We start from the raw sequence: 22,190 nt of genomic DNA on the forward strand, positions 1-22,190 counted from the left end.
GTGCCTTTAAATTGCTGCTTTCAGAGGGTGCATCTAGGGGGATGTGGGAGGGAGAGAAACATCTTTCTACCGGTCTCCTTCCTCCCTCCCCTTCAAGACTCTCCAGGGCTTGGAGAGTGTTTGCTACCCAAAGAGAATCTTTTCTGGCTCCCTGACCAGCAGGCTGAGGCCCTTCTCAGTCTAAGATAAGCTCAAGCCGGAGCTGGTAGGGTTATCTGTGTCGGGTTCAGATCTATTCAGGAGAATAGTTCTAGACCCTGACTGCTAAGGACAGGGCAGAAAAAAAGCAGGAGAGGAAAGAGCGCTCAACTCCTAACCCAGCCACATAGGTTCCTTATTCCAGTCCAAGTTGGAGAAGGGCTGTATACTGTTAGCTTTCCCACAGGGATACCTGCTCTCACCTTGGCAGCCAAGCTGAGAAAGGACTCCAAGGTCCCTGCAGAATGACAACTCTTGTTCCAGCAAGCTTCTTCCTTCTTCTCTGGACCTTGCCAGGGAAGGTCTTCCTCAGGTGAGCTCATTGGGGTGAGAAGGAGGTGCATGCAAACACTAACTGGGGGCTGGTGGTAACAGATTGGGCAGCTGCCACAGTTTCTTCTAAGTTTGAAAGAACAAACCTAGTGTGGAAGGCATCAGGGGAGAACACACCCTTCTCAGTCAGGACTCAGGAGCTGTCCAGTACAGATATGCAGCCCCAGTGTGGGTATAGGGGCACCTGTATGGATGAATTGCATGGGCCTAGGAAGGGGCTAGGTAGCTGAGCCCTAAAATGGAGGTCATTCATCCTGTAACATATCAGCTTGATCTCTAAAAATGACAGAAACATCTGTCAGATGCCTGCCAAATAGGCTGCAGGTGGCACAGGATTGCCACTGGACCATAGCATGTTGGAGCTGAGATGCCCAAATCTTAGCTTTCTGCAGTCACCCTGCCCTTTTACACATGGCTGCTCACTGTCCTTTTGAGAGGCACCAGGTAGCAGTTATTGCCTGGCTTTGCAGGTAAAGAATCCTTGGGGCTCCTTTTGACTGTCCCCTGACCATTTGCCTTTTTTGAATTTGAACAAGAGCTAGTCTAGGTTGCCAGGATATGCTGAATAGACAAGATAGCTATGGCTCAGCTACAGTGGTCTTCAAAGGAATGCCCACAAAGTGAAAAGAGTGAATGTCAGAACCGTGACTTCTCCCTCTTCACACAAGGAGTGTCTCAGAGCATCTTGCTTCTGAGAAACTTTCAGCCCCACTGCTTGTGGACACATGATGGCAGGCAGCAAGGGTTGCAGAGTGGTATAGTATGCTTAGAAAGAAAAAGCAGCTAAAAGTGGACTGGCAGCATAGAGGGAGCTGACAGGATACAAACAAAGGAGTCACTGGGTTGGGCTTTGCTGACCCTTGTTGAGGGGAGACTGCCTGAAGTTCCAAGAACAAGTGGATGTAATTAGAGCAAGATAGGCTCTTAGAGAATCCTAAGTTCAAGCTATTTGTTGTATGTATGGAAACTGGATCATAGAGAAGGGTAGTGGCCTGCTAAAGGTTGACCAAGTAGCTTATAGCTTAAAATTCTCTCCTCATACCACCCCAGGGCCTTGTATGGGGATTGTTAGTTCTTGATCCTTCTAGGTCCTGTCAGTGTTAGGAACTTTCCAGGAACTAAAGGGTGGATAGAGTGGTTTCGAAAAGTCACTCTTAGTCTTGGTTCCTTTGACAAGATAATCTCAGAATCCAGCTAACCAAAAGAGGCTTCGGGACTGAAGACAGAAGATTCCCAGCCTATCCTAGAGTTCTAGGACAGGAACCAGTGGAGAGGTGACCTGAGTGAGGCTGAGGACAGTAGAAAGGTCTGCTTGCTCTGTATCCAGGGCCATGTGGCCTCCCAGCAGGCAGGTGGCAGATGGCCAACAGCAGCAGCAACAGCAGCAGTAACAGAAGCACCTGGCTCGTGTGGACATCCTGTGATGAAGCCACAGACTTCTGCCTGCCCCAGCATCACCACCGACCTCCCTGGATTTCCATAGCATACTTAGGCAGGGTAGCCTCTGTCTCCAAGGCAAGGGATTCCTCCTGCTTTCAGAATCCAAGATCTAACTCTAAGAAGTCACAGTGTGACAGGTCTTGGCCTTTCCTCACTCTGGTTCTTTAACAGATCATCCTGGACTGCTTGTCTTGTGACAGTACTAGGATAGATACATTGAGTCTTGACGTTATTGGCTCTGGCTTTGTATTTTGGCTTTACCACTAGCTATAGGACCTTAGAGAAGTTATTTCACCTTCACCTTACTGCTCCCCAGACTTGTAATCTATGTACACTTAGTTCTTCATACCCAGCAGTTATCCACATCTCCAAATTCACACATCACAGACTCAAAATATTTATTAGCACTTGTGCTGACCATATTTGAGTTTTCCTTGTCTTTATTCCCTAAACAACTACTTGTATAACACTTAAAATGTGTTAGGTATTAGAACTCAGAGATGATTTACTAGTATACTAGAAGACATGTACAGGTTATATGCAAAGACTATACCAAATAAATATGAATGAATGAAAGATTTGAGCATCTCAAAACTTGGGTATCCATAGAGGGGTCCTAGAACCAGTATCTCATGGATACAGAGAAGCAATTTTAATAGAGATAATCAGGGAGGACTGACATGAGAACTAACCTAGATAAAGCTTGTGAAGCATTTAATGCGGTACCTTAGCTCCTTTAATGATTCTACCAGTCACTGACAAGAATACAGATTTACTGGGGATATTTCTGAGTATGTATGCATACATGTTTGTATATGTGTAGGCACAAATGCATGTGGGTATACACTGACATGCATGTGTGCATATATATGTGTAAAGGGCTGTCTTCTTTGATAATTCTTTATTTTATATGTTGAGATAGGGTCATTTGCTAAACCTGTATCGAGCTAGCTTGTTTCATCGAGTCTAACTTTCCAGCTTGCCACAAGAAAGTTAGGCTCCCCAGTAGTAGGATTACATGTGTGTTGTTGGCTTTTCCATCAGAGTTTTACCTGAATGCTGAGGATCTGAACACTGTTCCTCATGTTTCTGCAAGCATTTTATCCACTGATTCATCTCCTAGGTTCTCTTAGGAGGAAGACTGACAAAAGAAAAGAGGCTAGATTCTATCCTAGGCCAAAACATACTCACATCTTTCCCCAAATCAAGGTCTTAGGTAGAGAAAGACGGGAGTTTGCTTCAGTATGGTCACTCTATTGGGAACCTCTCCCATGCCTATAGATTTCTACTTGATTACCAGAGTTGAATTCGCCTGCCTATAATGGCCATAACACACTACACTTACACATAGCTTCCTGCCATGCTAAAAAAAAAAAAAGAGAGAGAGGAGAGAAGGGAGGAGGGGGGGAGGGAAGGGAGGAGGGAGGGAGGGAAGGGAGGAGGGAGGGAGGGAAGCACAAAGCAAGCCTACTCCCAAAGAAGCTAGGTCCTAAGACCTGGAACTCTTACAGGCCCAAGTAGCTGATATCAGGTCCCAGAGAAGCTGCTTGTTCTAAAGCTCCTCCTATCCTTGGCTAGGCCATATTAATAACACACTGAGTGAGATGTCATTTTTCTTTGGATGCTTTCAAAGTGCCTTCAGGAAGAGAATACTAAGTAGGTCCTTAGTCCAGTGACTGAGTCCTGACTGTGTCACTCAGAAGTTCTGAGACTTTGGGCAAGTAACTACCTTTTAAAAAATTAATTAGTAAACTAACTTACTTACTTTACATCCTGACTGCTGTTTCCCCTCCCTCTATTCTTCCCTGGCCTTTCTCCCCACACCCCTTCTCTCTATTCGTTCCTCCTCTGTTTTTATACCTCTTAAGCCTGTTTTCTTGCCGGGAAAATGGAGACAGCCTTAATGTCATGTACTGAGAATTAAGTGTAAAAAGATTTAACCTACATGAAAGCCACGTAGTTCCCAGAACTATTGTTGGGCAGCCATGCTGGATCATAACTGTTTTGTTCTTCTCATTTAGTACACCAGAGAATCATTCTCTCTTATCTCCCTGTCTGCTGGGCAAATACATCAAAGGAGGATGGGAGCAGAAAAGCACAATCTGTGCAACTATCCTCAAACTTCTTTTCTTCTCTCATCCAGTGTAGCTTTGGCAAAAGAGGATATCAAATCTGGGCCCAAAGGATCCCAGCCCATGTCTCCCTCTGATTTCTTGGACAAGCTTATGGGACGAACATCTGGATATGATGCTAGGATTAGGCCCAATTTCAAAGGTAAGAGAGGTCCATGTACTAAGTCCCCTCCATGCTTACTGTTTTGGGTGGCACATTCCTTAGCTAGTACTTGTTCACTGCCATTAAGGAAAGAAGCTAGAACTCTAAAGCTAGATCTTACAGCTCAAAAGGAGCCTTTACTCCACATTGCCTGTGGGTCTATGTAGCTGTCAGTCTTTTCCCAGTAGTAGCCTGATCTGAAGCTCAGAGAGGGACTTGAGGAACCTGTGCTCAGCTTTCTGGAATGCCCTGCCAATGGGCTGTGCTTTGCTACCCTTAGGTCCACCTGTGAATGTGACCTGTAACATCTTCATCAACAGTTTTGGCTCCGTCACTGAGACCACCATGGTAAGGGGTCTTCCTATTCCCCACTTCCATTCCAGTGTGAATGGGAGAAGCTCACCACATCACAAGGATTTCCTTTCTACTGCCCTCTTCCTGCTTTGTGAACACAGCTTTAGCCATGGGACATTTGAGTTAGCCATGGGACATTGACTGAGAGGTTTTTCTTAGTCCAGGGTTTGCCTAGCCAAATGCAAACTAGCTAAGAACAGTTCATCAAATATGTGAAGTAACCTGATGCAGAGCACAGGCTTTTGAATTAGAAAAGACCTGAGTTCAAATTGCAACTCTTCCACCTAGTATCTATGTTAAGCAGGTGGACTTCAATCTTCCCAGGTCTTTGTTATTCATATGTAAAGGGAAGACCATGAAACCATTCTCCACACTAGATTGATACAAGGTTTAAATAAAATGACGTGTATGAGGAACACACTCACCACTCAGTTGAGGATATGGCTTGGTGATACAGTATTTGCCTAGCATGCTCAGGAACCTGGGTTCAACCTCCAGTCCTACCAAAAAAATAAGCACTTAGCAGTGAGTCATAGTAGGTACTTGAATAAATGTCTTATATCTTCCCATCTTTGCCATGTTTGCGCAAAGTGGGCTTTCTCCATTGGAAAATGCCTTCTGGTCCTCAAAATGCATCTCTAGCATTTCCTGCTCATGGCCCTTCTGCTCATGTTGGCTTTATTGGACCAGTGGGAAAAGCACTGTATCTGATAGGCCCTCCTCTCCACCCTTCCAGGACTATCGGGTAAATGTCTTCTTGCGGCAGCAGTGGAATGACCCACGTCTGGCCTACCGAGAATATCCAGATGACTCTCTGGACCTAGATCCGTCCATGCTCGATTCTATCTGGAAGCCAGATCTCTTCTTCGCCAATGAGAAAGGGGCCAACTTCCATGAGGTGACCACAGACAACAAGTTACTGCGCATCTTCAAGAATGGGAATGTTCTCTACAGCATCAGGTGCACCTAGTGTATAGCAAGGAGATTCTGTATCAAGAGGAAGAAGCCAGATGGAGGTAGAAGGGTGGGAAGATGGTCCATGCTATACAGTGCTGGAACCCAGCAAACTGATGTCATTATGTTTTTATTGCTCCCACCAGATTGACCCTCATTTTGTCCTGCCCAATGGACCTCAAGAACTTCCCAATGGACATTCAGACCTGCACGATGCAGCTGGAAAGCTGTAAGTGTTTCTAGTGAATCATGAGGCAAGGCTTGGAATACTAGCTAGTCAATGATATTTTAGACATTTCCCCAAGCACACACAATCAATTCTTGTTGAGGATGAGACTAGAAGCCAAGGCTCCTTGATACTCAGCCCAGAGTAGTTTTGTGTTCTCACATTACTTGCTGGGCTGATTGTTCTATAGGGCTGGGGAACAAAATGACTCCTAGCCATATACACAAATGTGCTTCTGGCCATGGGGAACTATCTGAAGGGTACCTCCTGTGTTCAAATTTCTTCCTGCAGTCCCTATAGTAGCTTCATTTTTCACTTTCTCATAATTAAGACATTCAAGATGCCCATATATGTGCCATCTCTGGTCAAGATAGAAGTATTTATGGAACTGGTTCTCATGAATACAGATAATGATTGCAGAGATTAAGAGGACAGCTTCAGGTATAGGAAAACTCAGCCAGTCTCCTTTTTGAGAAAGGTGTCAATATTTATGGGCTGACAAATGTGCAGAGACACCAAATAATTGCAAGGATGGGTCACCATTTATTCTTCATCTATCACCTGGTAAAACTGGGTCATCATGAGGTAAAACTGTAAGATCAGGAGATATTCCTCAGAGAAGAAAACTTGTAGCATTGTTTCCACCAAATGGGAACGGAGGTGCAAAGAAAGTGTCCTTTGGTCCGCCCTCTAGAATTCGTACACCATATGCTCCAGCAGGTTCCCAATATCCCTCACAACAACTTTACAAACTTAGGTGGGGCAGCCTCTACTAGCCTCATTTTACAAAAGAGTAGATGATGCACCTGAAGTCACACAGCTATAGTAGGACTTGTTCTACATTCTGTAAACATCGGTCTCCTCTTACATGTGAGAATGGTCATGTCTAGGACATGAGCCTTCATGAACTGCAAGCAATCTGTGAGCAACTTGACATGTCCAGCTATTAACTCTCAATTTTTCCAATTCAAGTCCCTGGCTAGGAGTCTGTGGTATGCACATTCTCCCATGCATGACTGGAAGGACAGAAATAGTTCTTTCTTCCCTGAGGAAAAGTGGCAGAAGTCCTGGCTCTGAGGCTCAGTTCAGAACATGTGGTTGGTACACATGCTTATTCCTCTGGGCTTAAGATGTGTCAGGAGGTTCCCAGCTGGGGTCCTTGACATCTTTCCAACATTCTTGGCCTACATCCCAAGTCTGCCAGAGTAATTTCTCTCTAAGCATTTCTCAAGCTTGAGACGCACAGATTAGAGGGGTATGGGATCTTTCTGACTTGCTCATTTAGTACAGGCCCATGAGACAACTGAGGAAATTCCCTCTTCAAAATCATTCCCTTTTCCAAGCTGAGCATGTCATTTCTAAAACCCAAACCTTGTCCCTCAACTACATACTCTTGCTAACCTTAACTCCACCTCTATCCTCACCCCAAACACACACTCTGAAACTCTTTGATGTCTATGTCACTTGCAGTTGGCTACACCATGAATGACCTCATGTTTGAGTGGCTAGAAGATGCTCCTGCTGTCCAAGTGGCTGAGGGGTTGACTCTACCCCAATTTATCTTGCGGGATGAGAAGGATCTAGGTTACTGTACCAAGCATTATAACACAGGTAAGAATCAGGCAAGTAATTATTGTCTGTGAGGGTCTCAAGGTGAGAGACAAGGGGACAAGGCAACCAAGTTCTACTAGAGCTGAGATATGATGCTACGTTTCCTACACCTTATTTCATCATGGAAGACGCTATCAACACTACTTTCAAAAAGTAAGTAAAACTGACAACCTGAACTTAATCCCCCAAACACACATGATGAAAGGAGATAACTGACTTCTACAAGCTACTCCCTGACCTCCACACATGCACTGTGACACGCTCATACACACATAAACACAGAAAAAACACATAACTGTAAAATAACTCTTAAAAAGAAAGCTAACAGGGGAGAGGTTAGAGTTTAAATTAGTTGTCACCCAGCTAATAGCTGTCAGATTCAGAATTAAAAATCCAGATCTAACCCCAAAGCCCATGTTTGTATCTCTCTCATATACTGCAGAATAAAGGGGCCTGTGACAATGAGCAACAAAAATGTCTTATTTTTCCTAGGGTCAACTTTGTATGAAAGCTTGGAAATCTACATTTAGGAGTTGTCTGTCAATAGCTGTGCTCAAACAGAAGAAACAGGCCTGAGGGAACCAGCAGCTGACCATGCACATTTTCCATAGTCACCTCCACTGCTTAGCTCTCCTGGACATCAGGAGACATTCTTTTTCTGCTGGTAGAGAATGGAAGTGGAGAGGAACTGTTTTCCCAAACTGGACAGCTCAGTCCTTCAGCTTTCCTGAGAGTTACTGGGTCTTCATTTCCTTTAGCAACTTAGTCGTGGTGGAGTGGGGGAGGAACACTTCCTTGAATTTAGAAACTACAGCTGGGATTAGAAATTGGTAGAGACTTGGGAGGGCGGTAGCAATTTGAATGCAGATTAATTGTTTCCAAACTTTTTGTACTCAATATATTCATTCACCTGGGGAGTCTTTTAAAAATATTGATTCCTAGGCTGTAACTCTCTAAGATTCCAATTACATATACTAGAGGAAATGCCTAGAAATTTGCCTGTTTAACAAGTATCATGAGGCTTATGGTGTGTGTAAGTAGATCAGAAAACACTGTATTTTAAAAAACACTAGCTTCGAAGCTAACTTTTTCCCTCCTTATTTATACAGGACTTCACTCCTTGGAATATATTTTAAGAAAATATTACAAAATATCTCATTGGCTTTAGTCACATTTCTCCTTTTAATGCTAGCAAAACTTGGAATTGCTCTAAATATCCACCCATATGGTAGACGTAAATTATACAGTATACCTTCATGGCCAAATAATATGTAGTCATGAACATGATACTTTCACAGTTCTTATAGCTTCCTGGGAAAGTACAAATAGAAAAAAGGTGTTATGTACAGAGTATGACTATATTATGATAAGAACAAAGCAAAGACATGTATTTAAAATCCCCAAAAGGAAATAATATTACTAAATATTTCAAAGGACTGTGATACAATGGATAAAAGCAAGAACTATGCAGTAAGATAAGCATGAGTTTAGATTCTAGCTTCTTTATATACTGGATGGTTACCCTTGGGAAATACAGTTTAATTTATGCTTCAGTAGCCTTATCTGTAATATGAGAGATAATCACTTTGCCCACTTAAAAAAGTGCTACAGGACTTAAAGTATAAAACATCCAGGCACTTAGTAGTGATTTGATAAATATGAGTTTAGTAATGCTATTCCTTCTCTCTTATTTGTCTATATTAAACAACTGTTAATCTGATAACTAAAACTCAAACTATTATTATAGCAAAATATGAAGGAATGCACGGAAAGGAAATATAGAGACATAGTAAAAGGCATGCCACAGGAAGAAGCCCGTGGTACTGAGTAGGGGTAAACTCAAGGACAAGTAGGAGGTCAGAGTCATACTGCATGCCAAAGCCAAAACAGTAAGTTCAAATCATTGATCTTGAGTAAACAGTTAAAAGGCCTTAGTCAGAATAGTATCAAGACACACAGTTGGCTCTCCATGTTAACATGTTCTACATACAAAGGTTCATCCAACCTCAGAACAAAAGCATTAATCTAAATTTCATCTGTGCTGAACATGTACAGACTTTTCCATATCATTATTACGTTATAGCATAGAGCTGACAAGATAGCTTGAGTAAATGAATTGAGTTCAGTTCCCGAGACCCACATGATGGAAGGGAAGAACTGATTACTGAAAGTTGTCCTCTAACTTACACACACACACACACACACACACACACACACACTATACAAACAAACAAACAGTTTAAATGATGATATAGACCTAATTTAAAGTATATGGAAGAGTATGCATAGTTTAAATACAAATATGATGCCACTTTGTATGAGAGATTTGACCATCCACAGATTTTGGTATTAGAGATAGCTGTACAAATCATTTCCTTTTCCTCTTGTGTTATCAAAAGCCTCTGGTTTTAAAAAGAAGCTGTAAACTACTGTTTTGTTGGCTTCTGAGCCACGGGAATCAGGATAAAGTGAAGAGGGGTGGTATGGGAAAAAGAGCACTGAGATGTGTGCCTAGAACTGATGGTTTGTTTTATGGTGGAACAGAATAGTGATTCCTTATACTCTGTGACAATGGTTCTCAATCTTCCTACTGCTGTGACCCCCCAACCAAACATTCCTCACATTGTGGTGACCCCCAACCAAAACATAATTTTCATTGCTACTACTTACCTGTAATTTTGCTACTGCTACGAACTTTAAACTAAGTATTTGTATTTTCTGATGGTCTTAGGTGATTCTAGCAAAAGGGTCATTAGAGCTCCTAAGTGGTCTCGACCCACAAGTTGAGAACCATTGGTCTATGGGAACCTGCTTTCCAGGATCAAGAGCTAATCTCTGTTGTGAATCCTTTGCAGTTGTATGCTAGATGGTTGTTCTCACTTACTTAAGATACAAAGAGTATATTCCAGCTGGAATTCTGGGATATAAGCAAGTGCAAGGAACAATGGTATGATATAAACGAAGTCCAAACTAATTCTTTTTTAGCAACACTTTGACAATTGAAATAGTTACTGTGCTCTGCACCTCAACTACAGCAGTTCATTTAACTTTTCTAACAGCCCAATGTTGGAGTTGAGATTGTTAATTAGTCTGCTTCTAGGGCTAAAAAACTATTGCAAAAAGCTTGAGTGGAACTTGGCACGGTGGCTCAGAAGAGAATTCCAGATTTGATGTCACCCTGGACCACGTAAAGAGACCTCAAAAACAAACAAACAAAAGCTTTGGGTGACTTAGTCAAGATCACATGGCTATTAAGTGAAAACTTGAGATTTAACCTTGGGGAGTGTGATTCTGGAGCCTTCTTACTCTTTGTCCTCTTTTTGCAATTGTTATGTGAAAATTTTTATTCTGGAAGTAAAAATTCTGGGAGCAAGAAGGCAATCTTTAGGGCCGAGTTGAGAGCTTTCACAGTTCCATGTGTCTGGAACTATCTGGGGCTAGCTGAGCATCCAGAGGTCGGTTCAGCAAGGCTGCCGTATTCCTGACCTATGCTCCCTCAGGCTAAGCTGCAGTATAGGGACTCAGAGCCAAATATTTCATTTCTTTTCTTACAGGAAAATTCACCTGCATTGAGGTAAAGTTTCACCTGGAGAGACAAATGGGCTACTACCTGATTCAAATGTACATCCCCAGCCTACTCATTGTCATCCTGTCCTGGGTCTCCTTCTGGATCAACATGGATGCGGCCCCTGCTCGTGTAGGCCTTGGAATCACCACTGTCCTCACCATGACAACTCAGAGCTCTGGATCCAGAGCCTCTTTGCCTAAGGTGAAGCAACATGCAAAAAGACCTGTTTGACATCAAGCCCCCTATTCCCCACTTATTGAATGCTGCCTGCTATACTCCTCTCACTTTACCTTGGACTTGGGTTTTAACTGCAAATAGCAATAGCTGCCATTCAACATTTCCTTTTCTCCATAACAGCATAACAATATGAATGTTCCTGGCTAGGGAATGAGTAGAAATCTGGCCTTACTTAACTTTCTTTGGGAAACACAAACATGCAAAAGACCATTATCACATTGAAAGTCCTATTCTTTTCTAGTACAGGTGAGAATACAGATCAGAGGTTAAGTGACCTTCTCAAGGTGAATGATAACCAGAGAGAAGCAAAAAATTAGTAGAGTTTTGAACTGAATTCTGCCCTCTTTCTATAACAAATAAGGTACTATTACAAAGTGCTCTAAATATAGTATTTATTGGGGGCAGAATATTTTGAGGTTGCAAATACAATAGCAATTAAAAACCAGTAGACTCTGATCATCTGGGGCTTGTTTATGTTTTGACTATGCAGAAAAATTTGTGCTGATGGGACTAAGAACAGTTCTCCCTGCATCGTGTATTCATATAGGGAATTTAAAGGTCACCTCAAAGTCCTTATGGTCAGCAAGACTCTGAACAAATCAGGGAGTCAGGCCATTTTTTTCATTCAACAAATATTTATTGAGCACATACTATGCACTGTACTTGGTCATGAAAGAATAATGAATCCTGCCTCTTATATTCCCTCTTACTCTGGTTTGTTGGGAACCTGGCTCTGAGATATGTTACCTCTCATTGCTTGTTCCATATAAGACTTCTTTCACTGGAGACTTAAGCAGTGTATAATGTGGATACTTGTGGTTTATGAAATTTCTACAGAGGAAGTTAAGTGTAGGAGAGTAGGTCAGGCAGACTTAGGTTTAAATCCCAGCCTCATTATTTACTAATAGTATGACCTTGAGTAAATTGTCTCTCAGTTGCTTTGCCTGTAATATGAGAATAAGAATGCTTCCCCCTCTATGTGGTTACTGTGAAAAACAAATTAATGTATTGATATACAAGGACAGTGTTTGACACACAATAAATTGCTTAATAAATACTAACTATTTTTATAATTATCAGGTGTCAGAGTTAAAAAAGAATGAGTACTGGATCTAGGAGTACAGTAGATGATATTTCCCCTATTAATTTTTTCATTTGCTAGGAAACCTGTAAGTTACTCTAAACCCTTCTATAAACAGTGATCAAGTTCAGATTAGCATCAAGCACTCAAGAAGTAGTAGTCAGGGACCCCTTCTTGTATGTTTTCTAAATGCACTGGGGTTTAATGAGGCTCTTAGAGGCAGACTGTCCCTAGAGGAGAGCCAGAAGGCCAGCCTGGGCTATGACACTTGTATTACTATAATAGCTTTTTATGGGGATCACTGCATTAACAGCCCTGCCCCAAGTTCTTGTCTCTGTCAAGCAAGAAGACTCTATACAACCCAAGAAGATAATACCATTTATGTCTCTTGACAAGAAATTTCCTTTCTGGTCCCCTCCTGTGAGTGAGTCCAATTCATCTGCTCCTAGTTACCACACAGTTTCCTCATTTGGAAAAACAGACTTTGCTAAGAGGTTGCTTGCAACATTTAGGACCTTCTTGTCATATTTTCATTACTTTTTAATAGCCTCATTGGTCAGTAAGCAAAATAGCCAGGCACGTACCCTGAAATGAATAGTCTAGCTAGGTAGAGCCATGGAGCAAAGGACCCAGTAAGCCAAGGAGCTCTTGCTCTCCCTTCAGTTTAGGTAACATTATGTTTGATAAGGCCAGGCCAGAGGCATCTGATAGCAACACTACTTCTACCTAAAACACAACTCTGTTGTCTAGGAAGAGAGTATAAGGGATTTCTTTGTAAGGGAACTCAGTTGGAGTAGTCTTTCCCCATAGTCTACAGGAAGCGCTCCTTCATTACTTTGTGTGGCACCCTAAAGGCACTGATTTCTGTCTCTTTGCCAGACTCTTGATCTCCATAGCTTAGCAGATAGGAAAAGTCAAATGGATGACAAGATATAAAGCTGCACCAAGGAGGAAGGCTCCAATTCTTTTATCTTGCCCTTAGCTCATGAGGCAAAGAAAGGAAAGAAGGGCAGAGACAGCAAGTAGGAGCCAGCAGAGAAAAACACATTGCTAAACCTTCTATCTGCTCATTTGAAAAAACAAAACACAACACTTACTATGTGTCAACCACTCAAGTATTGGGGCTAGAACACTGAACAACATAAAAATAGTTCTTGGCATGGAAAAGCTCAGTCTGGTGGAGGCACTGGCCAGGTGTGTGATGGATGCTAAAAAGGTATGGGTAATCCAGGCACATACAGAAGTAAAACACACACTAGGATGATCAGGAAAGACCTTTCAAAAATATATCTAAGATGAAAGCTAAACATCAAGTTAGCCAAATCACAGCGAGAAGAGGAAAAGAGACAGGCTTCTTTTAAAACACTGACACATTTCACTATAGCATGATCATAGATGACAAGGGGCACACTGAGCCTGAAGAGGGTCAAGCATGGTAAGATCACAAGGTTAACACAGAATCTCTAGCTAGGCAGTGGTTGCGCACGCCTTTAATCTCAGCACTTGGGAGGCGGATTTCTGAGTTCTAGGCCAGCCTGGTCTACAGAGTGAGTTCCAGGACAGCCAGGGCTACACAGAAAAACCCTGTCTCGAAAAACAAACAAAAAAAAAAGTAGAGAATCTCTAAAGAGCTTTAGGGAGAAGGGTTGTGATCTGATCACAGTAACCTTTTTAAAAACTTACTAGTGACACATTTATCATTAACAAACCACAAATACATAAGGAGCCCTTTTCATTAATAGTCTAAAGCCCTTCATGACTATCCCTTATTACTGATCTTCATAGCAGGTATTTGAAATCCTTGAGAGCCCAGTGGGTCTGGGTGATGGACAATTAAATGGGATACCCCTTCATAGGTGTTGAATCAGAGACAGAACCAAGGAATTCTTAATCTGAGTAACCAACCCATTACTATTCTTTCAGTGGAATTGTCCAGAAGTAAAGCAGGTTTGCCAACTTTCACACGTCAGTTAGAGCAGATAATTCTGGTGTATGTGTTTTGGAGGGAGAAACAGTATGTGCTTTATAATGCTTTAGAGCATCCTTGTCTTCTACCTATTATATGCCAGTAGCTATGACCACTCTAAAATTGTGTTGCCAAAATTTTCTGTAAACACTGCTAAATGCTCTTGTGGGTGGAACAGTTTCTTTTCAGTTAAGAACCACTAAGATAGGAAGTTGGGGATATAGCTTATTGGTAAAGTACTATGCCTATAACATATGAAGTCATGGATTCTATCTCCACTATCAATTTCTACTATCATAGAGAAAGTCAGTAAGTAGAGAATTTATTCAATGAAAGCTTTTCTATACCTGGGATCAGCAGCACTCTCGGAGCTCTATAATACAGAAGCTGATAAAAAGCAGTCACTTTTCATGAATCCTACTCTTGATATGAAGCTATATGGTGTGAGCTCAAAACTACACAGGGAATCCCTTTGGTTAAAGTGAAAGGCTCTCAATAAACTGAAGTTCTGTCCCTCCTCTTAGACCCATCCAGCTATGTTCTGTTTCTGAGGGGGTTTGTGTTCAACCTTCACCAGGGAAGTGGGAGAAAAGTACTTCAGAGCTACCAAAGGCAGGTAATAAGAGAAACACAGTAGGAAGCAGATGGGTGGGTGCCAAGAGTGGCTTACAATTACTGAAGTGTCATGACAAGGGCTAGGTAGCACTCCCTCAGGATTCTGCCCAGTTCTCTCCAAGGTGAGAGATGAAGCTTTAGCTTACCACTGTACTCCATCCCTCAGTAGTGACTCTTGCAAAGGCAGCAGAAAACTCCACAGGGTCAACAGCCAAACAGGAATGGAGGAGCTCCTAGTCTGCCAGTGAGGCTGTAACCAAAGTAAATGTCAAGGCCACTGATTTAAAAGCTCAGAATTTTCCAGTCCTAATATCACCTTTTAATTCAGTGACCTCTGCTGAAACCCTTTCTCTCTGAGTAGTAAATGTCTCTACACATCTCACATGACTATGTGAAACTCAGGGCATATCAGAGGGCAAGCAAATGTGATTTTAATAACTTTTGTTTACTGAAGGAATCAGAAGAAATAAAAGAGGAAGAGACAGAAGGCAAAACAGACATGCAAGAATAGCAAAGAAGATAAGTGAAGAGTAAGGGGATAGGCTCATAAAAGTGGAAGACTGCAGAAAGATGGAGGATGATGGGTAGCCCAATCTCCTTGACACAGATCTTTAGATAAAGATACATATCATGACAGGATTTTTTTTAAACCACAGAAGTTTCAGGATAAAATTGAACAATAACAGGGAATTGACATGGATTAGAAATCTACTGGACAGTCCATGGAAGGACTCCAGAAAGGGTAACTGCCCTGTTCATGAACGTTGCAGGTGTCCTATGTGAAGGCAATTGACATTTGGATGGCTGTATGCCTGCTCTTTGTATTTGCTGCCTTGCTTGAGTATGCTGCCGTCAATTTTGTCTCTCGGCAGCATAAGGAATTTATGAGACTTCGTAGAAGGCAGAGACGTCAGCGCATGGTGAGTACTAAAGGGGTGGGGTCCACTTTCCTTCTCCTTTGGAGTCCTTCCTTCCTATTACTCCTCCCACAAACCCAACCCAGGACTCTAGGACTGGGGAATTGGGAATCCTAGATTCTAGTCCTAGGCTGGTAACAGTTAAATTAAATGCTTAGTTTTTCTCATACTGTTTCCTTTATCTATCCAATGGGACAATAACCCTTACAAGGCAGTACTGAAATTAAGAGTATGTCACACAGTAAACACTTAAATATTAGCCCAAGTTAGGCATGGTGGCACATACCCCTAATTTCAGCACCTGAGAGGCAGAGGAGACAGGAGGCATTGTTAGTTCAAGGCCAGCCTGGTCTACATAGCAAGTTCCAGGATAGCCAGGACCACATAAAGACCCTGTCTCAAAATAAGCAAACAAAATCATATTTGCCAGTATGAGAACCTTATTGGCTTAGCACTGATGTTATTGCTTTGAGAATTAATAATAGTTGTTTTTTGGTTTTCCTCGCATCCAGAAGGAAGGTACTTTAAGTCGTCTTCTATTAAGAACTAAGAGTCAGACACCAGTGCCTTTCAAGTGGAGCACTGTAAGATGGTCCCCATATTTGAACTGAAATTGAAAGATCACTACTTGCCTCTTCTGATTGGTGGAATTTGTCTTGAACATCAGGCACTTCAGAGTTGGTAGGCTTGAGGTGGTGTTCTTGCTCACTCTTGTTTGTTAGCCCCATTTCTTTCAGAACAGAGTGATCACCAAGGGGAGATAGAAGAGGAAGTTGTTGTCATGACAACAGAAGCAGTTTTCCCTCAATTGCCCAGACAATAGGCACTAGGTAAGTTGTCATGACAACAGAGGTACCTAGGCTACCCTGAGAAAAGCAAGCTCCAATTATGAGAGCAAAGCTGAAAGCCTTGGTACTGGTTGCTTAATTTTCAGAGACACAGTGTCTCACGCTTTGACTCCATGTTTTCTGTCTAATCCAGAGGCTTCAAAACCAAAAAGCAAAGCACATAATCACTTTTGGAGGACAGAAAACAAATCATCTGAACCCACTATTAACATCTTGACTCTAGAGGGAAGCAGTTATAGCTCAGTGGCAGAGTGCTTGCCAAGTGTATATATATATATATATATATATATATATATATCTTGGGTTTGATTCACAGTAAAACACACACACCACAAATTCTTACTCTAGGCTATCTGAGACATACTAATGAAAGGACTCTTTGTCCCTCCTAACTCTCAACTCCCACCTCAGTTGTTCCAGGCACACCCCTACTATGACTTCCAATGATCACACAAACTAGCTATATGACTTCACATTTCTTGGTATGGTTCCTTTCTGGCGAAGAGAGGGCTCCTATCTCATACAGATTTTCCTGAATTCCTAGTTTTTCCTCTCTTTAGTTCATTCATGGTTCCTAAGGAGTGAGCCCTCTAGTGGATTGATCTACTACTACATCTCTTTGAATTAAGACTAACTAACTAACTCTTGTTAACCAGCTTACAAGATCTTCCTGCCTCATAGTAGGTGTAAGAAAACATGTACATCGTTAGGGGATGGAAAAAATCAGGATGCTCTCTTTCCTAAAATAACCATCTTGGCTTCTTCTTTAGTTGTATGAAACTTGTCTCCAGGTACCAAAATCCTTAATTCATAGTTTTGTTAATTTTTTAATGTTTTTTTAATATGGCAGTTCTAGGAAAGAACAGGTTGTCAAATAGCCCAGAGTCCCTTTCCTACCTAAAATGCCTGTGTTGATGTCCCAGTAACAAAGATTACTACAGTTACTCATCTTGATCCTAGTACCACCTCCTACACCACTTGTCTCCCCTACATGGTCCTCTTCTCCTGTGGCACTGCAGGAAATGATGATTTTTTTTTTTACATGCACTTTGCCTTCCCAGATGGTCTACGTGATTTAGAGGAAAGGGTGAAACCCTTATTCTCATCATCCCTGCAGGGTTAGCCCCTGGCTCTGAACACACCAGCCAAAGGCAAAGGCTGTCAAACTGGATAGACAAGAATCCTTGCTATTATTAATACAGTAACTTGATAACTAGAAAACTTACAAAATACCAGCAAAAACTCTCAGGGGCTTATGTTCAGAACCTAGCTCACCTCTCCATCTTCCATTGAGCACTCTGCCCCATCTCTAATTTCTCTTCTCCCTGACTGTCTTACTTCCATATTTATTACTCTATCCTGACTTCATACTCCACCTTCTACACTGGACATTATTTCCCAGCTTCCCTCTCTAGCCTTCCAGCACTTGGCTCCTAGATAAGTAGAAAAAAATTCAACTTTATTTCAATAGCTATGGAAATAGAAAAGTTATGTTTAATGGCATGTTGTCTGTTCCCAACACGTAGACAAACACTCACCATTCAGAATTTGTCTTAAATATCTAATATCCAAACTCAGGCCTCTTTGATCCTTGTATTTTAGGGTACTAATCTTTGCTGGGCAAGGCAGAAAAGATATATACTAAAATTAAAAAGAACCGAGAGCAGCTTACTTTATTAGATGCATTTTCTCTTCTGTATGAAATTATTTTCTTCTAGCCTGGGAAATATTTCCATATAATTTCCTTAGATTTACTAAATAAAAAAGGAAATAATGGGATTTATAAAAACAGAAATTACAGTTGAATCTAAGCTTCTCCCTCAGAACTTTTTCTCAATGCCTATATTCTGTAGTTGTATCTTCTAGTTGGGAGGCTAGGTGAATAGTAGGGTACAGGATCCTATTCTGGAATGCTAGGAAGATTTTTTTTTAACTTTACTTACCCCTATCATTTTTTAATTCCTTGTGAGATATTTTTCTTGCCTCTGGTTCTTTATCAGTAAAATGGACCCAGCAAACCTCTCCTGTAGGAAGAGTGTGAAAATTAATTACAGAATACATGTGAGATAAATAAAGACCTCTGACTAAAAAGAAAGCTAAAATGATAGATGAGCAGAGCCTTCAGGCTGCCAAAGTGTAACCATTCAAGATTGTTGAGCCAGGATAGTAAACTGCCTCTGACATACACATATATATTACTCTACAAAGACCCTGATACTTAAAGAATATTTTTTGCCCCTGTGTTCAAAGTGTTCCTCACAGGGGCAGAGATGGCTTAGTAGATAAGAGCACTGGCTGGCTGTTCTTCCAGAGGATCTGAGTTCAATCCCCAGCAATCATGTGGCTGCTAACAACAGTTTGGAACTCAGTTCTAGCGGATATGATGCCTTCTTCTGGTCCCTACCAGCACACACCCATGATGCACAGACATGCATGCGGGCCAAATGCCCATATATCTCAAATAAAACTAATAAATATTTTTAAAAAGTGTTCCTCCCTTTGTAGAAGCAAAAGGCTATTGAACCATTGTATAGTGGGGCAAATAATAATTGTTTTTCCTGCCAAGTATTTCATAACTGAGAAAGATTCTTTTCTGAGTAGACTCTTTAGTTTGGGACTCTGACATGATATTGGCATCCAAGAACAAAAAGCCACTCCTTTCCTCATATCCTGAAGCATGTGGCTCATCAGCCCAGTTGTCCATTCAACAGATATCTACTGCATATCAATTAGGTTCCAAGCATGGTTCCTGTCACTGGGAATACAGGAGCGAACCTGTCTATATATGAACTAACAGATAGGATAGAAAAGGTTTGTGAATTTCTGGCCTGAGTTTGTCTGCCACAGATGGCCAGGCTTGCCCTCTTAATGGGTCAGTTTTGGGTGATATAATAATTAAAAAGTTACTATTATCAACCATACCAGTATGTCATCTACACAAATACTTTTCAATTGATTTCTATAGCTGCAGAAGCCTTGTTATAAACAACCTACAGTGTCCCTTCAATTGTACAAAATGTTTAACGCCTTTGTGCTCATTTTGTATATACATTTGTATATATAAAATGACATACCCATACAATATACATGTTTCTTGTTCTTATAACTTATAAAACTACATCAGGTAGCTAGGGTGGCTTACTCTTCCTGTTTTACCTTGGACTTCTCCAGTGTTGGAGATGAGAGACTCTAGTCTCTAGAATCTCCTCAGTTTTGGGAACTCTTGAGTTGGTAAGTGAAATCAGACAAAAGCATATTTCATTTCAGGCAATCTCTTAGCTGAAGCTTTTACTGCAGAACATTCAACATTTTTAATATACATAATCATCTTCTATTTGAAGGACATATTTCTCAAATCTGCTCTAAAATGAGAAAAGAGTAATAGTTCAGTAATAGATCAGGGATAGAGGGGCTGAGGGCTTCTTATCTAAGTACAGCTCTTGTAGATGTTTCTTCCCTACTTCTTCTCCTTCTTCCCCCTTCAATTTCTTTTATTTCTTTCTGTCCTTGCTTCCCAGTTGTGTCATAGGTACTCAGTTGTCAGCCAACTATTGAAGTAATGGTCTTTCGGCACTCTACTGCTTATTTTAAATATACCTCTGCCATGTTATTGAAGCTATCAAAAGGCATGCAAACTGTATATGAATATAATGTGCATTGGATAATAAATGTTACTGTAAATTTGCGGACTCCCATGTCCAATCGGCTAATTTGCAAAGAAATAAACAGACCTTCAGAAGAGTGGTCAACTTAAACCTACTTTGCCTAGCTCACTTGGTCATTTAAAACTTTTGGACTTCTTAGCTTTAAGTCAAAATCAGCTTTAAAATATACTATCTGCAAAACAAACTAATTCTAGCTTTAAGTCAAAATCAGCTTTAAAATATACTATCTGCAAAACAAACTAATTCTAAAGCTTTTTAAATTCATTAAAATCAATTTACCAAGTCAAAATATCTCAGCCTCACTGTCTGGTGGTTTTGTTGTTCTGCTTACCTGTCACAGAATTTGACGTTGAGATACTGGCACTTTAGTAGGTTTTAGATGACTCCAAATGATGTTACACATTTTCAAAAGACAACTCAATGCATGGCTGTAAATGAAACCATAGCATATAGCTTCTCAATATATATAAATATTATATATATAAATACCACCTTTTATCTCTTGTAACTATAGGAAGAAGACATCATAAGAGAGAGCCGCTTCTATTTTCGTGGCTATGGCCTAGGACACTGCCTACAAGCAAGGGATGGAGGTCCAATGGAAGGTTCCAGCATTTATAGTCCCCAACCGCCAACCCCTCTTCTAAAGGAGGGAGAAACCATGAGGAAACTCTATGTGGACCGAGCCAAGAGAATTGACACCATCTCCAGGGCTGTCTTCCCTTTTACTTTTCTTGTCTTCAATATCTTCTATTGGGTTGTCTATAAAGTGCTAAGGTCAGAAGATATCCACCAGGCACTGTGAACAGGGTGGATGCTATAGTGTACAGCTGCTGGCTTCCTGCTTTCACCCAGGTGGGCTTTTCCCTTCCATCAGACTCTATCAGGAGTTTGAACAGTTCCTTCTTGATCTTCCACTCATAACTTCAATTACCAGTTCCCAAGTTATGTGGGGACTGCATAGTGCCAATGGTAGCTATACTTACAAACATGGCTTATATACTCTCATCCAGATTGACTGCTTACTCTGCCATTTCTCTTTGTTTGTCCATGTGCCTAATGCCAAAATGACTTTCTGTCATTGCAGGGGCTCCTCTGTGAAGAATATCTAGATTGTGGGATTCTTGGTTTTATCATCTGCATCTTTTCTTCTTGTATTCAGAGCCAACTTTTACTGGGCACTTCTCTCCCTCCCACTGTCCTTTCAGTTCACAAATACTGCCCTGAATGACCTAGTCAGATATCCTTACCGATAGGAAGACAAAGGCACAGATTTTGAACCTCTTAACAACGATGTGGTAGTCATAGGCTGTACTGGGCTAGGACAATATTGTATGGCCCAACAGAGGTAGGTTCACTTCTCCTACAACAGATAACATTTTCAGAACTAGGGAAAGAACCCAGGACTCTCAGAAAGTGTACCCTTTCCAGATCTATGTAATCTTCCTGGTTCTAGACATATCTGTTATAGTCCCTAATCAAACAGCACAGCCACAAGTTTTGTTACGCTGCTGGGTAGGAAAAAGGTAGGGGAGGCTTATTTTTTAAGAATTGTATTTAATGATCTAGGAAAGGTGATATGAAAGGTACTAAAATCTAAGACCTGGAGTACAGAAACACTCTTTAAACAGACTGCTATTCTCTTGTTTCTTCTTTTTCTCCAAAGTCTCTATTTTGCAGGACCTTCTAACTTTCTCCTTCACCTCCTCTTGACAAGCAATTGACAGTGCCTCACAACCTTGTTGTGAATAGAGTAGGCTTTGAAGTTCCTAAAGAAGAACTAGCCATGGATAGGGTCCCTTATCTAGGTTTCTAGGGAAACAAACATTGGCTCTACCTATCTCAGGTTGTAGTTATAGAAGGCAGAGAGCCATAATTTGGGTTATTTCTTTACCCTTTTGTG

The 22,190-nt window shown here is 41.3% G+C and overlaps 2 protein-coding genes and 1 long non-coding RNA gene across 4 annotated transcripts in view; 1 reads left to right on the forward strand and 2 right to left on the reverse strand.

Annotated features, from left to right (window-relative positions):
- Plp1 (proteolipid protein 1) overlaps positions 1-5,473 on the reverse strand; it is a 59,480-nt gene extending 54,007 nt beyond the window's left edge. Inside the window, exons 1-2 of the mRNA XM_028770321.1 lie at positions 5,393-5,473; positions 5,025-5,099 (exon numbers count right to left, since the gene is read on the reverse strand). The gene's annotated coding sequence lies outside the window, so the exon portion shown is untranslated. The remainder of the gene's footprint in view (positions 1-5,024; positions 5,100-5,392) is intronic.
- On the forward strand, positions 1-21,114 carry Glra4 (glycine receptor alpha 4). The gene is made up of 9 exons (XM_028770307.1): positions 1-511; positions 4,115-4,245; positions 4,526-4,593; positions 5,336-5,559; positions 5,700-5,782; positions 7,250-7,390; positions 10,945-11,159; positions 15,628-15,777; positions 20,802-21,114. Exons 1-9 carry the CDS (start codon positions 444-446, stop codon positions 21,090-21,092), a joined length of 1,371 nt encoding a protein of 456 aa, XP_028626140.1. The 5' UTR covers positions 1-443; the 3' UTR covers positions 21,093-21,114.
- LOC114623644 overlaps positions 18,295-22,190 on the reverse strand; it is a 19,730-nt gene continuing 15,834 nt past the window's right edge. For both annotated transcript variants that reach the window (XR_003711803.1, XR_003711802.1), the window contains exons 4-6: positions 20,619-20,715; positions 18,566-18,646; positions 18,295-18,376 (exon numbers count right to left, since the gene is read on the reverse strand). This is a non-coding gene — a long non-coding RNA (uncharacterized LOC114623644). The remainder of the gene's footprint in view (positions 18,377-18,565; positions 18,647-20,618; positions 20,716-22,190) is intronic.

The sequence above is a fragment of the Grammomys surdaster genome, unplaced genomic scaffold (genome assembly GCF_004785775.1).
Source record: "Grammomys surdaster isolate TR1022 unplaced genomic scaffold, NIH_TR_1.0 200, whole genome shotgun sequence".
Lineage (NCBI taxonomy): Eukaryota > Metazoa > Chordata > Mammalia > Rodentia > Muridae > Grammomys > Grammomys surdaster.

What these genes read in the sequence shown, in the direction of transcription:
- Glra4 (XM_028770307.1), top strand. Translation starts at nt 444, where the DNA reads ATGACAACTCTTGTTCCAGCAAGCTTCTTCCTTCTTCTCTGGACCTTG. An exon ending in GATTAGGCCCAATTTCAAAG is followed by an intron (nt 4,246 to 4,525) that starts GTAAGAGAGGTC and finishes TGCTACCCTTAG; the next exon opens with GTCCACCTGTGAATGTGACC. An exon ending in GGCAGAGACGTCAGCGCATG is followed by an intron (nt 15,778 to 20,801) that starts GTGAGTACTAAA and finishes TTGTAACTATAG; the next exon opens with GAAGAAGACATCATAAGAGA.